Raw genomic sequence first — 23,952 nt, 5'->3', positions numbered from 1 at the left:
GTGAAAGGGAAGAGAATTGAGTCAGGAATTGTTCGTCGACGTCCTTGTTGTATTATATATGAAATATCTTCTTTACTTTTTTTTATTAACTTTGTAGAAAGAAGGACCTTCGAATACTTTGGGCTACATTCTCCGTGATGTGAGACCGCACATACCTCGAGGCTACATGTACACTCTACATGATATCGGTCTCGTCATTAACAAACTCATGGGTGGCGCATATCGATCTCATTACACGCGAAAAGAATTTCGAATTCTTTATACAAGAGTTATGAAGCGTTCTGGTGGATATCAACAACACACGCATCGTAACAGCTGTGCCCTTACGGGTCGATCCTTCTCCAGCTCTGGAGGGAAATCAGGCGGATTAACTATGAGTTTATTAGCAGAGACTTTACCAGCAACGCAAGATACTGCGCTTTTCGATTATCCTTTTAATGAATTACTTATCTGGGCTGTACTCACCAAACGACAGCAAATGGCACTTCTGATGTGGCAACACGGTGAAGAAGCTTTGGCTAAAGCGCTGGTTGCTTTAAAATTGTATAAAGCTATGGCTCATGAAGCTGCCGAGGATGATCTCGAAACTGAAGTTTATGATGAGCTGCGCGGATATGGAAAGGAGTTTGAAAATATTGGTATGCATAATCTTACTTACAGCGAATAAATTTATATATATTTTAACAGGATTTGAGTCTCCCTTACTTACCTTTTTCCCCCTGTATACCTCTTTCTTATCAAAGAAATTTCACTTTGCCCCCTTTAAATGCATACTATATTAACAGAACCCAATATGTGTATATATTTAAAGAAGTTTCTATTCTGTATTTATACTTTTTTAAATATGTGATAATTGAAAATGAAACTTATCAAATAAAAAAAGAGTATTCGAAAATCCCTAATAATAATTGTCTAAAACTGAATTATTTTAATAATCTAATATTTAACCTTTTTATCGAAAATAAAAAATGTAAACATTTTAAAAGCGAACATTACTTATGTTTTTGAACAAATACTGAGCTACTTTAACCCTTCTTAAGGCTAACACCCGATTCGATCCCCACATATTTACAAAAGTGCTCCGGGAGTCCTCGTCTATCGAATAATATTTTTCCTTACAAATCATAATGCAAAACCTGAGATTGTCTACCTTTTACAAACAGAATATAACCTCAATCACAGGTGGCACCAATAGTAAAAGTGGCGAGCAACACATTTTGGCAACCATGGAGGGCATGCTGCTTGCCGGAGAAAGCATATTGCTCACTGATGTTGCGGATTTTGCTCATTTCTTTCGAGGGTTTTGCATCCATGTGTAAAAAAACCTTTTTTAGTGGCTTTAATTTAATTTATCTAACTAACTTAAAGTAGTATTCAATGTGGACTTGAGTTGCGAAAAAATGTTTGTGAGGTGGAAATCTGATAAGTTTTCCATGGCCTTTATAATCTTATTTTAGACAACGATAATTTCCAAAATTAGTGTTGATGTGTTTGCTTTCCAATTGAACTAAGTCTACCCATTTTTAAGTGAGAGTCGCTTTAAATCGAACATTTAAAAAATTTAAGCCATACCAATTAAATATTTCCACTACTACTCACTCCAAATTGCAAAATTTTATTTAAATTCAAGCCTTTTTTATTGCCATCTTTTAAATAAACCAACTTTTGTTTTAATACATTTCAAATCCAACCGATTGAAAAAGAAGCATTGAATGCTTCAAAGTGTACGATTTCGTGCATGTTCAGCATCTTAAAAACTAAAAATTTAAGCGTTATTCTAAGTCAATTTTAAGCGATTGTCTAGTTATGTATTTTAAAGTGATAAGTTAAAAAAGTTAAACATTTCGAACCCAAAGGTTTGAAATTGAACCTCTTCGAGTCAAAAGGGGGAATCTGCGTGGATTCAGTCTGAAAGCTATTGTCCTGAAAGTCAATTTAAAAAATGGTTCGAATTTTAATTTCAAGGACTGATACTTTTAGAGAATTTCAAGGTGCATTTTTTTCTCTTGCAGATATTTGTATGTTTTGCAGTATAATATATCGATTTTATTAATACTAAATTAAGTTTCTAAGTCTTATTAAATTGGTCAACCCTTTAACCGTCAAGCCTAGTTCCCGCTGAATAAAAATTCTTTAAAAATTCAGGAATAATGTATGTTCATTTTCTGATCAATTTTTGCAATAAAATTCTTGTATCATTTTCACGGTTTCTATTGAATATACGATAATTTTTAACAGCCTTACGTGATGCGGAATAGTCCAATTTGATCTAATCCATCTATTTATTTTACATAATTCTAAGATTGTTACATTAAAATCAAGCACAATGAAAGTGGCGAACGTTGCTTACCTCAAACAGTGGCCGTTAAAGGGTTAAGAAAGAAAAATAAAATATTTTAGTAAAAAAATATATATTTTAATGAACAAAATTTGTGTTTAATCTTTGCAAAAATCATGAATTTTGACCTTCAAGCACTTCGTTTATCGAGCGAATTTTAAGTAACGCAAAAACGAAGATAAACGAAGCACATGAAAGTTGAAATTCATGATTTTTGTAGTTTTAAAAAAAATAAGAATTTTTTTAAATTAAAATATTTACGCATTTCTTTCTTATCTAATTTCAGAAGACTTAAAGACGTAATTAAGTATTAATAAAATTTATAAATTCTCGAAATTGGCTAAGTTAGCGCGAGATGAATTGAAAAAAGATTGGCATTTTTGTTTTCAAACACCTAGTTTTTAACTTAAAATTAAAATTCTAACGATTTTTAACATTGACTTATAGGACAATACTTCTCATGCTGAATCAACGCATGTCCCTCTTTGATCCGGAGAGGTTCAATGGGAATGGTAGAAATTAAAGATTTTCAAATCGAATTCTTTCAAAATAGCATAATAACTTAGCACCATATTAAATGTCATTTAAAGCAATTAGATAGGTTTTTCTGCTAAAGATTTAAAAAATGTATGCCTATTTTCCGGGTTTTCCTGCTTTAAAAAAACTCACAGATAATTTGTATTCCCTAGTTAAATGACGACCCTTGTTTCGAAAAATTTAACTGATTGAATAATAAAGTGCACTACGTTACTTACTAAATACTTCGTGTGGGTTAAGAAACTGATGGACTCAAAGTAAAATTTAATATAACATTTTAATTTTTTGTGAGAGACCGTGGAAAATGGTTTAAAAAACACTTGGGAAGGTGTACTATGAGAATTTGCTAGTATTTTAAAATAGTTTTATTTAAAAGTTTATTATCTAAACATTTGATAAGAATTCTGATTTTTTATATTAAGTAATTACAGCTTATTTTAGATTGGTTAAAAATCTTGATTTGGATGAGCAGCGGAATGATGACCGCTATATGGATTGCACAAAAAAGTGAAGCATGCTCAGATAATTTATTATATTTTTTAATTTTATGACTCAACCTTAATATTTTATGTTAATATGGCTTTAATTTTTTATGTTATGAATAGACGTTCCCACTCAAACTTCCGAGAGATATAAACAATTGTTTAAGGTTTTCAGAGGTTTAAGATTTTTCGAATCCACAGTTTGACATTTTAAATGTCAATAAATGTTGACACTAAGTAACGACACAACAAAATTTAATGTGATACGCAATTTTTTCAACAATACTGAATCATCGATCCTATTTTAATCTAAAATTGATTTTTTTTTTTAAATAAAAGCAATTTAATGTAATATGGCGCGGCGGTTAATGTGGCGCACCATCATTTACAGAAATTGATTGATTTATAGCGAGAGGTATTTACTGTACTGTATTTTTTATGTATACTGTTTTGTATAGTGAAAAAATTTGGTCAATAAAGCTAATTACTCAATTCTTATTATGAAAAGTTATTTTTGGGTGTTTTGTGTGTATTTTTAAAGTGACCAAAAAGTAGTGAAAAAGTACAGTAAGATTTTTCCGGACTAAAAAAACATAATACATAACGTTCAAGTTGCACACAATTTATAAGTAATTTTTTAAACCCATGATTTACCCAAAATTAATTTCATTGAATTCAAGAAACAACTTCTACTTCCCTTTCCGAAATTGCACTAAGAGCGCGCCACATTGGCCAACCAGGAAGGATAACTTGGCACAGGCACACTTTTTGTGAAACTTGATAATTAACTACTTTAATAGGCGTAAATTCAATAATAATCATACTTTTTATAACATATGCGCCACATTACCCGCCGCTCCCCTATCCACTAAAAACCGCAAACCCTTTAAATCTAGGCAACGATCCATCCTGGGAACCGCTTTCACATTACTTCAGAGTTATGCCGTTCTTCGACCTGTAAACTTCCTTCTATGTATGTTCTGCTTTTCCATGGCTTTTCCCTTCTCATTCCGACGTCCAGGTCCTCCAAGCTGCAATGTATTTGACCGTGACAAATGTTCGGACAGATAGTTAAAAGCCTCGTCCCTGTGGCGCTACATTCGCCACGCACGCAAACAAATTTTGTGTCACCGATGAGCCCAGCCAGGCCATACACAACCTCATTATTTTTGACAACTATCACAAGCGTGGTAAACCACTCAAAATAATTAATATATATATTTTTTTGATGTCGTGGAGAGCAGTAAGTGCATTTTGTAAGATTCAAAATATCAATGCTGTTAAATATATTTGTTAATTTAACGAAATCATGTGGAAAAATGAAGAAAAGTATTTAAAAAAAGGTTGTTTTGCCTTACCGATAGAAAATCTCAGAATATTCTCAGGCGAAATAGCCTAGCCCGTTTCAGGCCTTCTGCAGGCTCGATTTGAATGATTTGATCTCAAGAGATAGAGAGATTTGGGTCCTTTTCGAGGTCTTTTTAAGAGTGATGCGACGGGCATATAATGGTCCTATTGTATTCGTCACGTACCGGGCGGGCAGAGTTATTTACAGCAATTGGCCGTCACCAACCCGACTCCCCTTTTTAAATTTATCTGAAAATTATTAACGCTTGTTTAATTGATTAATTTTCTCATTATATATATTTTATAATTATAACTTATATACTATTTTGGAGTTGAATTCAAAGATTTTATCTATTCTAGCGTATCTCATTTCATTTACGAGATACGTTATATTCATTCAAATTTAAAAACATTTTCAAAAGAGTTTCGAAACCCGTAGATTTCGAATTATTATGTTTTAGGCTGTCAACTTTGAAATTAAAAAAATCTATTTCTGAATTTTAATCCGAAAGCTCTTAACAAAGGAAACTAAGTGAGTGTCGGCCACTATTGAGATAGCCTCTCTGCTTGTTATTTAGGATCGAATTCTTTTTTCAATTTCAGCCTCTCTGCTTATTATTTATTATCGTATTTTCATTTTAATTTCGGAATGGATATTTTAAAGCCTTCAGACTATTTAAACGAGTTACCTAGACCTTTAAACCTGAGTGTCTGCGGAGAATTTCTCAGAGCATGAGAATCTTCCGTATATATTCTAAAATTTCTATCGGTAGGGTTGCGTTGTTATCATAAGCCTTCATCCCTCTCATAAATTTAAAAAGGGTTATCAATTTCACCAGTAACTCCATTAATTTTAATTTAATCACGATTGTTATTAAAGACAAATTAAATAATTTTAATGAACAAATATATTTGTTGACAGTGTGGAAATAAGGACGTGGATTTTACAAAATGCATAATATCAGTTCTTTAAAAATTAAATACTATAATTAGCGAAATTTGATGTATATTATGAAAAGTATAAAATAGTGTTCTTTTATTTATCGTGAAGAAATTAAATTATTTTTTTTATGGAGAAATCTTCAGCCTTTTTGTAGAATTTATGAGATAGATGTAGTGTTACGATAACGTCAGTACTATTTTTGATCATTTTTTCTTAATTTTGCCATAAGGTTTTCTAAAATTGACATATAAATTCAATGAAATTGATATTTCGGGTTTTTCAAAACTCATTTACTGCTCTCCATGACATCAAAACATATTTAATAATTATTTGTAGTGGCTCACCACTTTTGTGACAAATTTTAAAAATAATAAGGTTGGGTATGGCCTACCTGGAGACATCGGTGAAACAAAGTTTGTTTGTGGGGGTGGCGAATATAGCGACTTAGCGACAGGGCTTCGCACTAACTGTCCGAAATTTTGAGTTGGTGAAATACATTGCAGTTTGGCGACGGATTAGGCTTGTCTGAAGCACTTCCCAATCAAGAATGGCAGTGGCTGATTTCTGGATTCCTACTATAACTTAAACGTCAGCAAAGCCACCTCGCATCAGACAGAGCTTGCGTTTTGATATCCGAAAGGTATTTTATTTCACTTCACATTCGGGCAGATAGTCCCTATCGCTGCGGCGCTATATTCGCCATACATGTAAACGAACTTTGTGCCACCAATGTGGCTTATGATGACAAACTCAGTGCTATTAAAAAATATATATTTTTGTCAATTTTGCTACAAGATTTGGCGAAATTAACAAATACAGTAAAACTCCCATAATCCGAATCGCCTGCAATTTGAATTTTTAATAATTCAAAATTATTTTTGATCCCTTCAGAAACTCATATTCTTTTAATGTTAAAAACATTCGATAGGTCGAATTTTGATATTTCGAAGTTTTTGTTGTTTCGAATCAAATTGGAAGTCCCGGCAGAGTTTATAGTTTCCACAATTCGAAGTACAAGAACTTTTATTCAAGAAACTGAAAAAATATTTATATCCTGTATCTAAGATGGTTAAAGCCAATCAAAATTGACAGTTTTGTCGATTATGTTTTCAAAAGTAGTAGGAAACAGTAGGAAGTCGGAACTAAGCTAGAAACATGCTGAATCTAAACTTTTCGTCTGAAGCTTTAAGTTTATTATTACAGTAAACATCATCCTATGCCCGCGATCTTGAAAAGTACATGCTCAATAATTTCCGATCCTTATGGGCCCTCACCTCTACCGCGAGTCTTCAAGATATTTTTGTCTAGCAACGTTCACTGGTTGCCCCGGCCTTATATCGATACGCCCAATGTAAGAAACTTTTTCAACTGCGCATGTGCCGAAAAGCGCGGGTCTATTGACTCTTGTCTGAAGCAAAAAGGCGCAATGCGCGGGTACTTACATGTGGAAATTGCGCAAAATTATGCATTCTAATAACGTCGCATAACGTCGCTGACATGAAAGGATAGGTGGAAATGGTACGAAGGGTAGCATAGTGCTTGACATAGGAGCGCCGACAACTTTTTTGGAGAAAATATTCTAAACATAAAAGTAAGTAAGTTATAAAGGTCTAAATTTTCAAGTGTATCATCCTACGATAGATGAAAATGTCAGCCGTCAGGAAGGTTAGTGCATGACACTGGAACTGCACACTGGTACTCTTACTTCAAATGTCAAAAAGTTTATTGTATTTCGTGATACTTAAAGGTCGTCAATCGACAATAAAAAGGAACATGACTGAGAAAATAGATTCTGCACTTAACTTATATTACTATACTGACATTTATGAGTTCCTTTTACGTTTAGAATATTTTTTCGACAAAGTTGTCTGAATTACCATGACGTCATGCTAAAATACTCAATTCAAACCAACGCGGGCTTCTCGCTTTCAGAGCCTCTTTTTGGTGGGAGGTGAAGGAACTGCACAATTGGAAATAAGCTTGTATAGGGGACCGGAATTGGGTGATCTGGGAAATAGGAAAAAGTTCACTGTATTATTTATTTTCACTATTATTTATTTATATTATACTATTATACATTATTATTGTATATTTATAATGCTATTAATCCGTATTCTTTTATTCATGACGTTATCGTCTGAAATCTGAATTTTGCAATAGTTGGACATTTCTATGGAAGTTTCACTTATATTTAACAGAGTTGATAATGCGGATTTTACAAAATGCACTTATTGCTCTCCACGACATCAAAAATAAATTTATGAATTATTTTGAGTGGTTTACCACGCTTGTAACAGTTGTTAAAATTAATAAGGTTTTGTGCGATCTGGCTGAGCACATGGATGAAACACAGATTATTCGCATAAATGGCGAATATAGCTCCTCAGTGACAGGGCACTGTGCGTAGGTTACACCGCCCCCGTGAAATATCAAATTTAATGTATAGCTGGACGAAGATTAATATAATTTACCTTCTAATTTCTTAAAGATTCATCATATTCTCCATTTTTTGAGCATAAAAAGCCTTAAAGCCTATTAGAATTTATACTTGAAAAATGAGAAAAGTTTAATTAATAATTTGATTTTTCTTGCAGCTCTAGAGCTGTTGGATTTTTGTTATCGACAAGACGACGATCAGACCCAACAGCTTCTTACGTCGGAATTGAAAAATTGGTCTGGCCAGACGTGTCTTTCTCTTGCGGTGACGGCCAATCATCGGCCTTTGCTGGCTCATCCTTGCAGTCAAATTATTTTGGCCGATCTCTGGATGGGTGGACTTCGTACTCGAAAAAATACTAATTTGAAGGTTTTGGTTTCATTATGTCATAAAGATTTCTTTATAAAATTCACATGTATTAACTTAATCCCATATTTTCTTATGTTTAAGTATTTTTCTATAAAAATGTACAAAGTTATCAGACTGAAAGTCTAGATAAATTGATATTAAATAATATATATCGCTGTCATCTATTTATTAAAAGTATTAGTTTTTGCAATTTCGTAATGTATGAATTTATAAAAATCTGCATCAAATGCCTCTTATTTTAATAATTTTGAGATTAAAAAATCTTTCTCTAATGATTTGTCATATTCCTTATATTTCAGGTTGTCTTGGGTCTAATGTGTCCTCCCTATATTGCCCGATTAGAATTCAAAAGTCGCGAAGAACTACAGTTGATGCCCCAAACAGAGGAGGAGCATCTCATCGCTCTTGAAGATGAAAATGAGGACAGTGAATCTGAACAAGGGGTGCCAGTTGGACCAGATGTGGAGGTAGTTAAAAAAATATGGTTTCTTTATTTTCTAAAATTGTAAACTTTTAGAATTTAAATTTGAAGATGAATGAAAGTATCCAGTAAAAAAAGGCAAGTAGATAGAAAATATGTTCGAAACTTTCAGTCATATAATTTACATACAATTTACTTGTATATTCATGAATTTGTCAGGGATTTTTCTACTTGTGATGACTGGCAATGGATTGGAAATCCAGGTTTATCCATTTTCTCACTTTAAAAGTCAAATCATTCCTTGCACGCTTGATATCTTTGTTTATTTGCTATTCTTTTGTAGCTTAATTTATTTTCTTGGGAATCTGTAATTAATTCTCTATCAGTTTATTTCAAGGCCTTTTAAGAATCTATTAAAGCGTTCGTTTTCAAATATACTCTATATTTCAAAACAAATTCTTTTATTATAACAAGAATTAAAAATTAATAAGAAAGGTTTTTTTACTATATACATCTCTGTAAAACTGATTTTAGTCTAATGTCTGATTTATAATAATCGAATTTTGAAAAGTAACTAAAATTTATCTAATGTGAGGGTAATTGAAAAAGAATACGAGGACATACGCATTGCGCATTCGTTATTTTTTAGAAACGCCTGAACAACAGCCTCAGCATTCCTCACAAAATCATTGTCCCCTGCGGTCCGCAGGGCGTAAAGGTATAATAAATCCCCTGTCTGATAAAAATTCTTGTCATGTTCACGTCTATGGCACGTTACAGCTTTTTTTTATGTCTCACAGTCTCTACTGATTCACGTACTGCTGTTCATCTAAATTGGTACATAATAAATATTCTAATCGCATATCAGAAAATTCTAATTTCGAGTTAGCGTTGCTTTATCATACATACTTCTTAGCATTCACTGCACTATCGTGCGGATCATTCTTCTGATTCATATCGTTTCAAGGAATTTTATAAACAACTGGCATTTAAGAATTACTGAAAACTATTTTAAAGAATATCTTTTATATTGCTCACTATTTACACTCTCATTATAACGAAATTAGATGTTAGTTTAAATATACTTTATGCGAAGAACACAAAGTACTTAAACTGAAATAGTTATGGGACAAAATGCGTTTGTTCTTTATTTCGTACTTTGCAAAAGACTTGTAAAATATCTTGTAGAATATTTAATGAAAATTCTTAAAAGTCCCATTCATAACCATTTTTTGCACAAATGCATGAGGTTTATACTTTGTCCATGTCAGAATTAAAAAGGTCGAACCTATATAACTTTTTGAAAACAAATTAATTGTTTATTAATCTTGATTGAACGGAAGTATTTGTTAAGACAGTGAATGTTGCACGTACAAAGCGATTGCGGTGATCCTGAAAATACCGACTGTTTATTTGATTTTTTCGTTTGTGTGGAAAGGAGGTTATTTTATTGTGCCCTGCCGGTACCTGCGAGTTACGCGTATTTTGTTCTTAAGCAAATGCAGTTACAGTTTTAGAGAAGGTTGTGGGTACGGCCGTATCAGTATCGTGGTGATTAGCGTCCCTAGAAACATAGGGTCACGAGTTGCTATCAGGTCTACAACAGCCCGTTCGTGACGTCAGAGTGAATGCAATACGTTGCGCGTCAGCTAACGAAAATTCAGTTGTAGGGACAAAGATATAATAAAAGTAGATGCGGCATTTCACTAAAAAAGAGTGGCCCTACTCTAATTTTTTCATGTAGTCCGGTCAGTTTGGGCGTTAATATCTCAAAGAAAAAAAAATAGTTTAAAAAATCTGTATATTCTATGCCATTGTGTCTTTATTTTTTCGTCGATTTCATGCTTAATGGTTATTGTGCAAAAGTGTGGTGAGGAGCTGTCATCATTTATTTGCCGCAAAGCACCGAAATAACGCACGTCGAGAACATACGTCAACTTTGAGAAGCTCCTGTGTTGTCAAATTTGCCTAGAAAATTTCGATTTTTTTTTTATTTATTCTTCAAAGCCTTAACAACTTCTATCTTTTTCAAAAATTAAATATTTTCATAAGCGTGGCTATAAAGTAGTTTTCAAGAAAAAAAATTATCTTCAATACTATTGCACCTACCGCAACGAGCCAAAGCTATTAATGTTTGCAAAAGGATAAGAATTAACACCATATAAATAGATTGCATAAAAACTATGTTTAATAGAAATAATAAATATTTTAAGTGCTGGCGTATTTTAACTAAAATACAATATCTCCTTTCTGTAAGCGATAGTGCCGTCTCTCTTGTTTGCCACTCAGCGGGGTTTTGAAAGCAGGGTCGTGTCTACTCTGGGCGCACTCTAAGTGCATATGTTATCAACTATCCGAATAATAGAAAATTAAAATTACACATATAAATACGCAAAATACGTGAAAATAGAAAATCAATATTTTTAAAAATAAAAATCACTAATAATTTGTAGGGTTATGCATTTCTTGCAAAGTTTTCTAAATATTTAATACTCAATAATTGCAAGTCGCGATCCCTTCTGGAAAAAGGCAGATATGTAAGGGAAAACTCGAGAGCCTTGTTGTAATATTAATATTGAAAATAAAAAATAAAAATGTGAACAAAACGCAGAACTTTTTAAAATAACAGTTGCTGCATTCTCAAGTGAAGATAATATGAAACGAAATATGGAATAGTTATTTTTAATTCAAAAAATTCATTTTTAGCCACAAAAAACAAATATTTTAAAGAGAATAGTTGTTAAATTAAAGAAAGGCATTTTCAACTAAAATAATGAATTATCAGAAGAAAATTATTATAAATATATAATCATTTATTAAAAATTGTTTCATAATATTAAAAAAATATTAAACTTTCGGTGTCGAGTCATTTTCCAAACGGCGAGACATCCGGTGCAGAAATTTCTAAAGGGCTCTAGTGGGGCTCTGGCTAGTTTCCCCTATCTCTAGTTGGTCTCTAGTACTATCATGCTACTGGCACCCAGTACTTTTATCCGTATGTCATCATAAGACTGTATACACTGTTAGAAAAATCTGTATGAGGTTTAATATATATGTATCGCAATGTGAGCGAAAACTCAACCTGCTTTTATTTCTTTAAATCTTGTCAAATATTCTCAATGAAATTAATAATCTAGAATTCGTAGACTCAGTTGTTATTTATAATGAAAGTGCAATGTACGAGTAAATTTCTTCATAATTTAGCTCTAAATGGTCCAAATTTAAGGGGAATACAATTACTCATAGGTTAAGTCTGTTATTTATTTGCTTAATTGAAATTTTCGACTTGAAATCCATTTTTATTTTTGGTTTACAGGAAGAGGGTATCATGGTTTATTACTTAGAATCGAAAATTACAGCTACACTTATTTTGAATTTGTGAAAAATGGAATTATATGATTTTTCTTGTAAGTGATTAACATGAATGTATATGAAATTTAATATATGCGTTCTTAATGGCGATTTCATATACTTAATATATTAATTTTCATACACATGGGTATATTAAATTTAATATTATTTTTAACAGTGCGCCATCCGAATATCATTTATAATTAAAAAAATTTTATTTTGATTTATACATGAAGCCTAATTTTAAAACCCACTACTACTATACTCTAACTATATGACAAGAAAGTTGTTACATATTTTTAACATTATATTACAAATAGAACTTCTACAGCTACGGCGTATCAAACACCAACACCTATACCTAAATCTTTCGCTTAGTAGTCGGGAGTCTTAACCATTACGCTAAACCTGTGAGTTGAAATTCGATGAAAAAGCCATCCTCATAACCGACAGCTTGAAAAAGTTAAAACACTAAAATTTAAACTCTCTTTTTCTAATTAAATATTAATTATTAAACGATATTACGTACATGTAAAATATACAAACTTTTAACAAGGATATCAACAAAATCATTTTTAAGTTAATAAATTAAATCTTTAATAATAATTATTATTATTATAAAGTTATTATAATTAATAATAATAATAATTAAATCTTCGTGTAGTATTTCGTTTTTTTCCTATTATAGACTACTTTACAACAGTACGTATGTATGGCGAACAATTTTCGAGTTAAAAAAGTTTAATGATTAATCCTTTACTAAGTTTAATAGAAAAAAAATCCCCCCCACAAAAATATAATTATTAAGAACAATGCAAAGTGATACATATCAGCGCTGATAGGGCAGGGTGCAGATGTATTATGTGCGCGCTATACAGCCCTGAACTGAGGAACCAGAAGCTGCGTGCTACTGTGTTTCAAAGCCCGCCCGCTTCTTTGAATGTACCGCTACACTTCAATCAAGCAAGTATCCTTACTTTGTCATTATTAATCGAACGTTTTTATATGGTGTTAATTCTTATCCCTTTGCAAAAATTAATAGCTTTGGCTCGTTGCGGTAGGTGTAATAGTATTGAAGATCATTTTTTTTCTTGGAAACTACTTTATAGCCACGCTTATAAAAATATTTAATTTTTGAAAAAGATAGAAGTTGTTAAGGCTTTGAAGAATAAAAAAAAGATCGAAATTTTCTGGGCAAATTTGACGATACAGGAGCTTTTCAAAGTTGACCTATGTTCTCGACGTTCATTATTTCGGTGCTTTTCGGCAAATAAATGATGACAGTTCCTCACCACATTTTTGCACATTAACTATTAAGCATGCAATCGACGAAAAAATAAAGACACAATAGCATAAAATATACAGCTTTTTTATACTATTTTTTTTCTTTGAGATATTAATCCCCAAACTGACCGGACTACATGAAAAAATTAGAGAGTAGTCTTTCTTGCTGTCATCAGTCAGGCCCTTAATATTAGATGCCCTTGACGCAGTTGGGTCAGTATTCTGCATCTTGAAGCCATCCGGCTTGAAGTCTTTGAGATTAGTACAAGCATTCCCTCCCTGACTTGGTTATGAAGACCAATGAAGACAACTCTGTTGTCTTTCTATGCCGAAGGCAAGTGTCAAAGGTTGATACTAATCAGATATGGGAGGAACGACGGAGTACACGCATTTTTCTAAAAGCACTGAATGGAAAGTGTAGCCGTCACTGATTGTAAGGGACAGAAGGGCTACATAGCCTATTATACTTTCTTGTAATTCTCGATCTGTCGGCCTTCCCTCCCCCTGGTCCCGGCATTCCTGCTCTTGCGTAATGTATTTACGCTGAAAACCTAGGAAGTGTACTTGCATCCATTAATTCAGGGTTTATTCTTTGTTTTTAGCAATGCATTTGTCCGTAAGAAAGTTTCGCAGTTCTTCATTACTGAGGGCGCTACAATACGACACGCCATTTAAAAAATCCTGTTGTCACCGAGTATTATGTGAACCTTGTCCGAGACGGCGATTCCACTCGTATGATTGCCGAGTTCGCTGCATTCGCGCGGCAAACTTCACACTCGCCTGGAATAATCATCATCTCCCACTTGTTGCACAATATACTGCGCAGTTTATTCAAAAAGTTCCGGGAATGATTTTTTCCTAAGTGTGCTTAAGGCGATATGGTTTAATCTCTGCATGGAATACTTTTTCTGGTTCATTCTGAGTATAACGCACTTTGGTTCACCGCAATCACTTTAATCGATTGTGTGGAGTGTCCGTTTAAAATTATTACGATTTTTTAGTCTGTCACAATTTGAGTAATGGAATAAACAGCCGCATTTAGGTTGTGTTTCAAACTAGGCAAAAGTGCTTCAGAGACGTGTAATACGTTACGATGCTCTCCTTCAAAGTAGGACATTAGCAGCTCATTACACGAAAACTGTTGCTGATAAAATATGCTGCACTTTCTTCTCTTGTGTCAGAGAATGTGGTACGAACATCGTGTATACTTTTCTTTGGCCGAGAACGTTATGCACTATGGTGTAAATACTACACACACTAATTTTCAGTTCTTGTGATAACATTTCAATATTCAGTTGACGATTGCTTGCAAGGAGTGCACGCACATGTTCGACGTTCTAGTCCATGACACTTGAGGTGGGACATTCTTCTCTCTAATCGTCCTGAAGCAATTTCCTGGTCATCCGTAAAATGCGCGTACCACATAAAAACTTTGCTTCGCACTAGGCAGCCACTTCGAAGAACATTTGGTAAAATATTATACGTTTCTAAAGCACTTTTGCCTAGTTTGAAACAAACCTTAATTGCGGCTCTTTGTTCCATTACTAAAATTGTAACAAACTAAAAGATGATGATGTAGAGACTAAACCGTATCGCCTTAAGTTTGTCATATTGTAGCGCCCTGGGTAATACAGAACTGAACTATCTATACGAAACTTCGTCACAGTCAAATGCATTACAGTTTGGGGTGTTTGCATTAACCTCGTTTAAGTTAAATTTGACGAACTTTAATTAGTTTTATCTTGAATGCTTCCAATTTGATTGTGAAAGCTTCAAAGTTTTTATTTTAATGATTGAGATTTTTTCCCTAGATACTAGTCCCCTGAATGAATAATATTCTATTTTTTTAGATCTAATATTTTTTTCTGGAGCGCAATGATTTTTGTCAACATTTACTTGGACTTTATTCAAAATTGCACGAGACTATCCGAATCATATTAATCCTTTTTCGAACAAAAGAAAGGTTTTTTTTTCGTTTTATTCATATATATTTCTATTGAAACCTATGAAGTAAATTTTGTATTAATTTGAATTGATTGTTATAACATTATTTGATCAAACTTTCACAATGCGTTGTCTATTGTATATTCCACCTGAAAAAATTAATACAATGTTTTAAATTGAAAATAAAAATTCTGTTAAACTTTAAAAAAAAAAACATGGGATGAAATATTGATAATTCTATAATAAATGAAACATAAGAAATGAATAAATTCTTTTGTCTTTCTTTGTCTCGTTTCATCTCATATGTAAAGTCTCATTGTGAACGTCTTCATTGCTTTTTCTGTAGGCTTTAATTAGTCACGAACATAGTACAAGTGTGGCTAAAGAAACAATCGTCCAGGAAAATGGAAAGGTACTGACGGACACGGACGACGGAAATCATCGATCTTACGGCATCCTGTCCGAATATTACGACAATAAGAGCAGCAGGCCTCTTCGATTGAAGAAGAAGCTTTATGAATTTTATACGGCCCCAATTACAAAGTTCTGGGCAAACGCTGTAAGTTTTGCATCTTTATTTTATTCTTTTAATCGTCTATTTTTATGTTATATATTTTTATGATAATACGCTATGTTAAAGTCAATTGTTTTTCCTTACAGATAGCTTATGTTACGTTTCTGCTTCTATTTTCCTACACAATCCTAGTAAGAATGATTGAACAACCCTCCTGGCCTGAATTCTTCGCAATATCTTATATAATCACAATGGGCTGTGAAAAAATCCGCGAAATTGTTACATCGGAACCAGTTGCTCTTTCTCATAAATTCAGTGTTTGGGCCTGGAATATGTGGAATCCCTGCGATGCAGCAGCTATTATGTTTTTCCTGATAGGCCTTGTACTTCGGCTGCGGCAATCTACGTTTGATAGTGGACGAGTTATTTACTGTGTGGACTGCATGTATTGGTACTTGAGGATGCTGAATATTTTAGGCGTTAATAAATATCTTGGTATGTATATTTCATTTTATTGATAACATTACTGACTACAATTAGGAGGAAGAGTTATTTCGCTGAATGATTTATAATGCGAACCATTTTTTTCGTCAATGATTAGATTCAGGGTGTCATTTTAAAGTTCTTATACCTTATAGTTAGGGAGAAGCATTTTTAACTAACGAAATCTATAAAATTTAAATATAAACAATTTTTTCCGAAAAAATCAAATTTGGTTGTCCAAAAGATGTGTTGACAAAAGTTAATATGTATTTTTAAATTTGTCTTTACATCATGCCATAGTATTTTCGCGGATATTACATATATTATGTGCGTCAAATCCTTTACTGCAGATATTTAAAAATCACATTTCGCTCTATGACATCTTTTATGCATGAGTAGAGAAAGTTTTATAAAATTTTTGTTTTTGCTAAAAAAATGACATTCGAAGAGACTTTCCATTAGTTTCTTTGTCAACTATATGAAACTGGAAGAAACTTTGCATTTTATCATCTTCTGTATTTAAAAAAGTACCTCCTTCATTTTTAAACATTGCATCTGGCAATTCTAGAAAATTGACGGAATCATTATGTTACTTTGAAAGTTGTATTCCTAAAACTGAAATTCGAGAAATCGAGATACTATAACTGAAAAAATGCTACTTTATGTTTTGATCCGATAAGATGTATTCACATCGCATTGAGGGGAAATACATCAAAGAACTCGAAAAAATCGTTAGATTAAAACAAAGAGAAAATATTTTCTGATATTCTGAAAAATATGGAAAAAATTGAATTCATTAACAATAAAAACTGCAAGAGGATAGTGGGTTTTATGAAAAAAATATTGTAGATAAGAAAATTTGAAACGAATTATCATTTAATTATAAATTAAAACGTACATGTATAAAATGGCAATATTAAAAGCGTACTCTATTATTTTTGGGATTACTTTAAAATGGAATTCATAACGCTTAGTAATAGACCCTTATTAATATTATTATTATTATTATATGACTACTACTAGTTAAATACAAAGATATATTTTCCAATCAGGTCCTTTGGTGACAATGATGGGCAAAATGATAAAAAACATGATTTATTTCGTGGTGCTTTTACTTGTGGTCTTGATGAGTTTCGGAGTTGCAAGGCAAGCTATACTTAATCCCAATGCGGAACCATCATGGAGAATTGTGCGCGATGTACGTATGTTCTTTACTAATCAGCAAATAAATATCTTGGGTGTTCATTTTTAAAACTTTAAGCTTGATGCATTATCCGCAAGGAAGTATCCGTAAACATTTGAAGGGCTCTCGGAGGTTTGTAGGAAAGTATTCGACCTTTAGCTATAGAAAGAGAAAAAACTATTCCCACATCCTGTACCAATATTGGAACTCTGATTTGGAGCAGTTGGCACCTGATTTATTATATTCCATTTTATTTAATCTAGATTCTCACATCTCTATTTTTTCTAAGATGTTTTCAATTTTTGAAATAGCCAAAAGTTTGCAGGAGCGGTACCAACAAAGGCAGAACTTTACCTCTTACTAGTTGTGAGATTTTTCGCTTGTTCATATTTTTTAAATTTAATTTATTCGCAAAAACATTAGTTGCCACTCTTTGAAGTGAACATTTTTTTTAGGAAAAGCTGATGAATTAATTTGCAGGTTTTCATATCCAACGGACACTGGTCCAGTGGCTGATCATAACGGCATGCCATCACTGATTCTAGTGGATTTCCCGGATTCTCTGCAAGCATCAGTGGTTCGAGCCGCGCATAGTCAGAAATGGCGTTTCCCTGGTCTCTAGTCCGTCTCAGTGGTCTTACATTGTATTGAATATTTTAATTACAAATCATTCCACGTTCATGACATTAGTTTTGAATAAGTATACATTTGATTAGCCAACGAGACAAGTAGAAAAGTGGAGATAATAAATTATTCACGCGCCATATGATAAACTTTATGAGAAAATCTGGGTCGTTCTCGAACTAAAACCTTTTAATCCCATTTTATGAACTGTTTACTTTTGAAAATAACACTAAGGAACTAGTTGCTTCTCGTTTTAATCAATCATTGCGTTATAATGTATTTCAAAAATTATAAATTGTACCTCCGCTAATAATGCTGATTGTTACGGTTAAGAGTAATGGTTATATCATTGTTAAATAGAATCTATAAATCTTATAAATATTTATACAGGTTTTTATGGAGCCTTACTTCATGTTATACGGTGAAGTGTACGCAGACAATATTGACCCTGACTGTGGAGCCGAGCCAGGAATGATTCCCTGTCTGCCAGGTCGTTGGATCACTCCAGCCGTAATGTCAGTTTACCTTTTGGTAGCTAACATATTACTGATAAATCTACTCATCGCCGTCTTCAACAATATCTTCATCGAAGTTAACGGCATCTCCCATCAAGTCTGGATGTTTCAGCGATTTACCGTTGTCATGGAGTACGAACAGAAACCTGTTCTACCACCTCCTCTAATCGCAGTCTCTCATGCGTACTTACTAGCAAAATATATAATGCGATACGTTACACAAGGTCAGTTCGGTTCCGGAGAAAATTGCGATAACGGATTGAAGCTCTTTCTCGAGGCTGACGACAAAGAACGGTTGTACGATTTCGAGGAAGACTGTGTCGAAGGATATTTCCGAGAACAAGAACTCAAACTGCAGATGTCAACGGAAGAACGAGTAAAAGTTACGACTGAAAGGGTGGAATACATGCAGCAGAAGATGGAGGATATTGAGAAGAAGGAAAATAGTCAGAACGCTTCACTTCAGGTACGTTTTTTTTTTTACTTTAATCCATTGTTGGAAAATGTCCTCTTGATCATTTCAGGTAGAAATGTAAGAAGTATGTTTTGTATTCTAGGCTGTGGAATTCCGGATTCGAAAACTAGAGGAATTGAATGAACAGACTTTGTCACACCTCGGCGTAATTCATCGATTCATGGCAACTCACATGTCGACCGAAGGACTGCAGTCCTTGGATGTGGAATTTCGGCCCCGTCGAGTATCAGAGCGTTCAGAAGCATTTTCTGAAGTAGATTCTCAATCTCAACTGCCGAGTGCTCCCTTGAGAAGAAAGAAACTTTTGAGATCTTTAACGGATGCAACTTTTATGCAGACTATTCCACCAATTGACGACGATGTTTTAAAACAATCTGAAGCCAGAGTCTCTCGAGAAAATCTAAGCAGGAATGATTCTTCCGTCAGTGGAGATCAGCCACCAGGCCAGGCGGATCAGAAAATGGTGATGAGTCAGGATGAAAGCGACGAGAGTAAACTAGTGGGAGAAGAGAAACCAATCATGAAAAAAGAGACCCAGGAGGAAAAAGCTAGTAGTGAAATTCGCGCAACTTCTGGATCAAGGCAGAATTCTGGGGAAAAAACGAGTAGACAGAATAGTAGAACTCGTTCTGAGTCGGAAGATATGATGTACCTAACGACACCTGGAACGCAGAGAGGAGTCACATGGGGTGAACCTAGGGTTTCTGTGATCCAGCCATCGAATCCTAGGTCTCTTATGCTTGCGATGAGAGCAGAGTATACGAGTATTACGGATGAACTGGAGAGTTATTGTGGCCTGCTGAGTCCTCCAAGATCTCCTCCTGTGTCGCCACCACCGGGAAGAGGAAGGACAATGTCGGGTTTGTCCAATTCGGAAATGGCTTGGCAAGTTGAAAATGAACATTTAAGGGACGCGGAGGAGTGCGACTATCAACAGATGGAGGATTTGATTCAGAGGTAAGATTTTAATTTTTGAGTTTGATTAAACGTTATTATAAATTTGTAATGTTTCAATTTCGAAATTAAGAATTGCAGGCACTTCAAAGTTTTAAGCTGTTGCGACTTGAAATTTGAAATATAAAACGTATAACATTTTTAGTTTTTTAATCTTAGTTTGCAACACATAATTCTAAAAAAATTTTACCTATAAATAAATGGAGGATTTCAATTTTAAAAAATATATAGTTAAAATAGACCGGCTACTGGAAAAGCTATTCAAAGCTACGTTGATTTTTTTTCTGAAATTTGGAGTTAAATACAAAACTTGGCCATCATGTCAATTAATAAATTATGTATTGAATTTTTATGCAGATAAAAATAATTTTTAAAATAGATAAAAATAAAATTTTTTATTTTCACATATAAAAAAACAAAGATAAAAATAATTTTTATGCAGATAAAAAACAAAAAAATGTAAATAAAATATTTTTTAAATAATAATAAAATATAAATCCAAATGTTGATTTGACTCGACCCTAGTAAAAGTAATTTTTCACGCTCAGCAGTTGGCCGCATAAGCGCATGTTGAAAAAGTAACTTAACCTGCAATACACAGACAACAAAAATATTATTTGAAATTTAGAGCACTTGCCGATACTAGCAGAAGCTGTCTGCCAACTTTGGTCAATGCCACACCGTTCTCGACATAATTTACATCTGTATATTTTGGTAAAATTAAGCTCAAATAACCTGATAGCAAGTACAAATGAACACTAATTCAAATTTCACATTATAATTTCTGTCTACAAAACAGTTTTTTTAAGTAATGTTCAACGTGTTTTAAAGCCAAAATTAACCATTTTTGGAACCTGCAAAAGGCCTTTTCATAAGATTTGACTCTACTTAACAGTGATAATTCAACTTTTAGTCTGGAAAGGGCCCCTAAGAAAGGCATTACGTGAAAGAGGACATATTTCTCCGCAAAAAAACAAACTAATTTTAAGGATTTCTCATCGGACCGATCCAATAGCCGGACTACTTTAAACAATTTTGAGTTCTAAAACATATGTGCGTGCATATCGCACGCACATACATATGAATATTGTGCGGTTTAAGGGTTATGCTTGAAAGTGAATAATTAAACTACGGTAAATAATTTAAAACTAATTATAAGTAATGAAAAACATTATTTTATTTATTTTATCAATTTGAAAATATTTCACTATGCTACACTAAATCAATCAAGATTGAAATTACTTTTGTCGTGCACATGTGCTCCTTTCTTAACCTCAATACTTATGGCGACCGCAAATATGTCCCAAAAGATCACTACATAAAAAAGAACAATATTTATCAAAATTATATTGTGTATTTTACAAGTAAACTTGTTTTTTTTTCAATTAATGAGGTCAATAATAGTCATAAACTATAATTATTCACTTACTTGCACTTTTCTAACCTACTGAAAATGAACATCACTATACGCAAACAACTGATATTGACCGAATCGCCATTTCAAACAAGGAATACCTGGCGCGAAATACAAATTTGCAATTTCAATTTTGTATATTTAATTTAATATAAATATATCATATTATATTTGTAAAAGTTATAAATGGCAATTAAAATTAAATATGTTAATTAAATTAGGGTTCAATTTCTTAAATTTTGAAAAAAAATGTTCCTTTTCTATTTTTTAATCAAGTACTGCTAAAATTTAGTTTGATGAGGAAAAAATGGTCCAAAATAATTGAAAATTAAACAAAATTATTAAAAAATCATAAAAAATTGTTTTTAGAGCTTTTTATAACAAACTTGAAAAGTCAATAAAAGGCCCCGCACACATTTATGGAAAATATTATCCCGGTCAAATTGGCTAAAACTGTAGTATAATTTAGTTTATAATATTCTGATCAAATGAAGTCCTTAGAAACTGGGTCCAAAAAACGCCAGGTTTCGAAATAGAAGGGACCAAATGTCACTTTTCCTTTACGCGAGAGGAGTTCCACGGACTCTCGAAGACTGTTTGGGACTACGCTCAGGGATCATGTCGAATTCTCTGTTCCTTTTATATTTTGTAGTTTGGGACCCCCCAAACAATAATATCCATGCCTGAATGTCGAGAAAGGATACGTTTTCGTGGGTTTTATACCAAAGTTAACGTTTCATACATACTAGAAGAGTTCCACGGATCCTCTAGAACTGTTGGGCACCACGCTTCAGGGAGCATGCCGAACTCACTGTCCCTTGGATATTTTGTAGCTTGGGACCCCCTGAACGATAATATCTATGTCTAAATTTCGGCGAAAGGATACTTTTCCGTCGATGTTGCATCGTATGTCGCTTTCCATGTAGATGAGAAGAGTTACAGCGACCACAGAGAAATGTTTGACACTATCGTAGGTCGCCTTTCATGTACTTATTCAATCTAATTAAACAGGTTCTGTTAACCACATCGTCAAGACTAAAGTATGAGAAAGGTGTCCGGGGGTAGTTAACTACTGTAAAATGTTAATTGGTAGTTTTCGAATCAGACTTACACAAATTAAATGTGATTAAACATCACTCAGTGCGTACCTACTTATTCAAATTAATTAATCAGGTCCTGTGAATTTCAGGTGACGGACAACTGTGCACGAGCCCATCTGTGCACATCGGTGGCCATACGCACAACTGTGCACGTTGTTGGCCACAGGCACAACTGTACACCAGGCCATCTGTGCACGTCTACATTTCAACGTGCACAGATGGGACACTCCCAACTGAGCACGTCTAAATGTCGACTAAAAGTCTAAATGACTAAATAAAATAAAAAATGAAATTAATATAAAATGACTAAAAGTTAACGTGTACAGATGGTATCCTACTAACGGTTCACGTGCAAAGATGGGAGACTCCCAACTGTGCATGTCGAAATGTAGACGTGCACACATGGCCCGGTGCACAGTTTTGCCTGTAGCCTTCGCCGTGCACAGATGGACTCATGCACAGTTGTACACTTCCGGTCAATTGCGTCCTTTAGACTAAACTATGGGGATGGTATGTGGGGGTATTTTAACTGCTATATATAACAAATATTTGGTAGGATAAGAGCGAGTTGATTCCCTTACATATAGTTTCTTTTTACAACAACATTAGCCCTACATTCCGTCCATAACCTCGTCGCGTTTTAATTTGATTACAAAATATGCACGTAATATTTTGTTCATGAACCATAGTCTCCTTTGATTATCAATTTTGAAACTTTTGATTTTGGAAATCGGTTGTCATAATGATAACCGCCATGGCAACCTGATAGTCAACTTCCAAACTGTTTACATTATGTATGTCCTTTTTTTGGAAGAATCTTTGTAGTTTACGCTTGACACAAATTCTGCATCAACATTCTATTTTCTTCGCTTGGGGCAATGTTTGTTTGATATTGGAGTGAAGTTTATAAAAAGGAACGCTGAAGAATTTCCCTATACCTGGAATTTAGTCCTGCCGCTCGTCAGAATAAGTTGTTACATATATTCAATCGCCTTACAGCCACGAGCGACGGTACACATATCTAATGCAGAAAATGAGCAAAAACAACAAATCGCAATTTATCGTTGTGCTGAACATGAAATAGCTCCTCAAGAGATTGATAAAAATACGAGGGTATGCCTGAGCTGCAATCGAAGCATTAAGGTGGCTTGGGCGTTTGGTGCCGTACAATGTGGGGGGCACTGTGGGGGCTATCTATCATGCGATCAGTCTTTATTTGAATTTTATTGATATACGC

At 33.6% G+C, this 23,952-nt stretch overlaps 1 protein-coding gene across 11 annotated transcripts in view; it reads left to right on the top strand.

The window, feature by feature from the left end:
- Positions 1-23,952, top strand: part of LOC117168887 (transient receptor potential cation channel trpm) — a 102,790-nt gene that overhangs the window by 48,196 nt on the left and 30,642 nt on the right. For all 11 annotated transcript variants that reach the window (XR_004466575.1, XR_004466572.1, XR_004466574.1 and 8 more), the window contains 8 exons: positions 98-638; positions 8,242-8,453; positions 8,753-8,920; positions 15,800-16,012; positions 16,114-16,462; positions 17,503-17,648; positions 18,648-19,238; positions 19,330-20,204. Coding sequence is in view for 1 of the 11 variants with exons in the window: in XM_033354795.1 (XP_033210686.1) it covers positions 98-638; positions 8,242-8,453; positions 8,753-8,920; positions 15,800-16,012; positions 16,114-16,462; positions 17,503-17,648; positions 18,648-19,238; positions 19,330-20,204 (3,095 nt within the window). In the remaining 10 variants the exon portion in view is untranslated. The remainder of the gene's footprint in view (positions 1-97; positions 639-8,241; positions 8,454-8,752; positions 8,921-15,799; positions 16,013-16,113; positions 16,463-17,502; positions 17,649-18,647; positions 19,239-19,329; positions 20,205-23,952) is intronic.

This window comes from Belonocnema kinseyi, chromosome 3 (assembly GCF_010883055.1).
Source record: "Belonocnema kinseyi isolate 2016_QV_RU_SX_M_011 chromosome 3, B_treatae_v1, whole genome shotgun sequence".
NCBI lineage: Eukaryota > Metazoa > Arthropoda > Insecta > Hymenoptera > Cynipidae > Belonocnema > Belonocnema kinseyi.
Note: the sequence above shows the minus strand (reverse complement) of the source record. Positions and strands in the feature narration are given on the sequence as shown.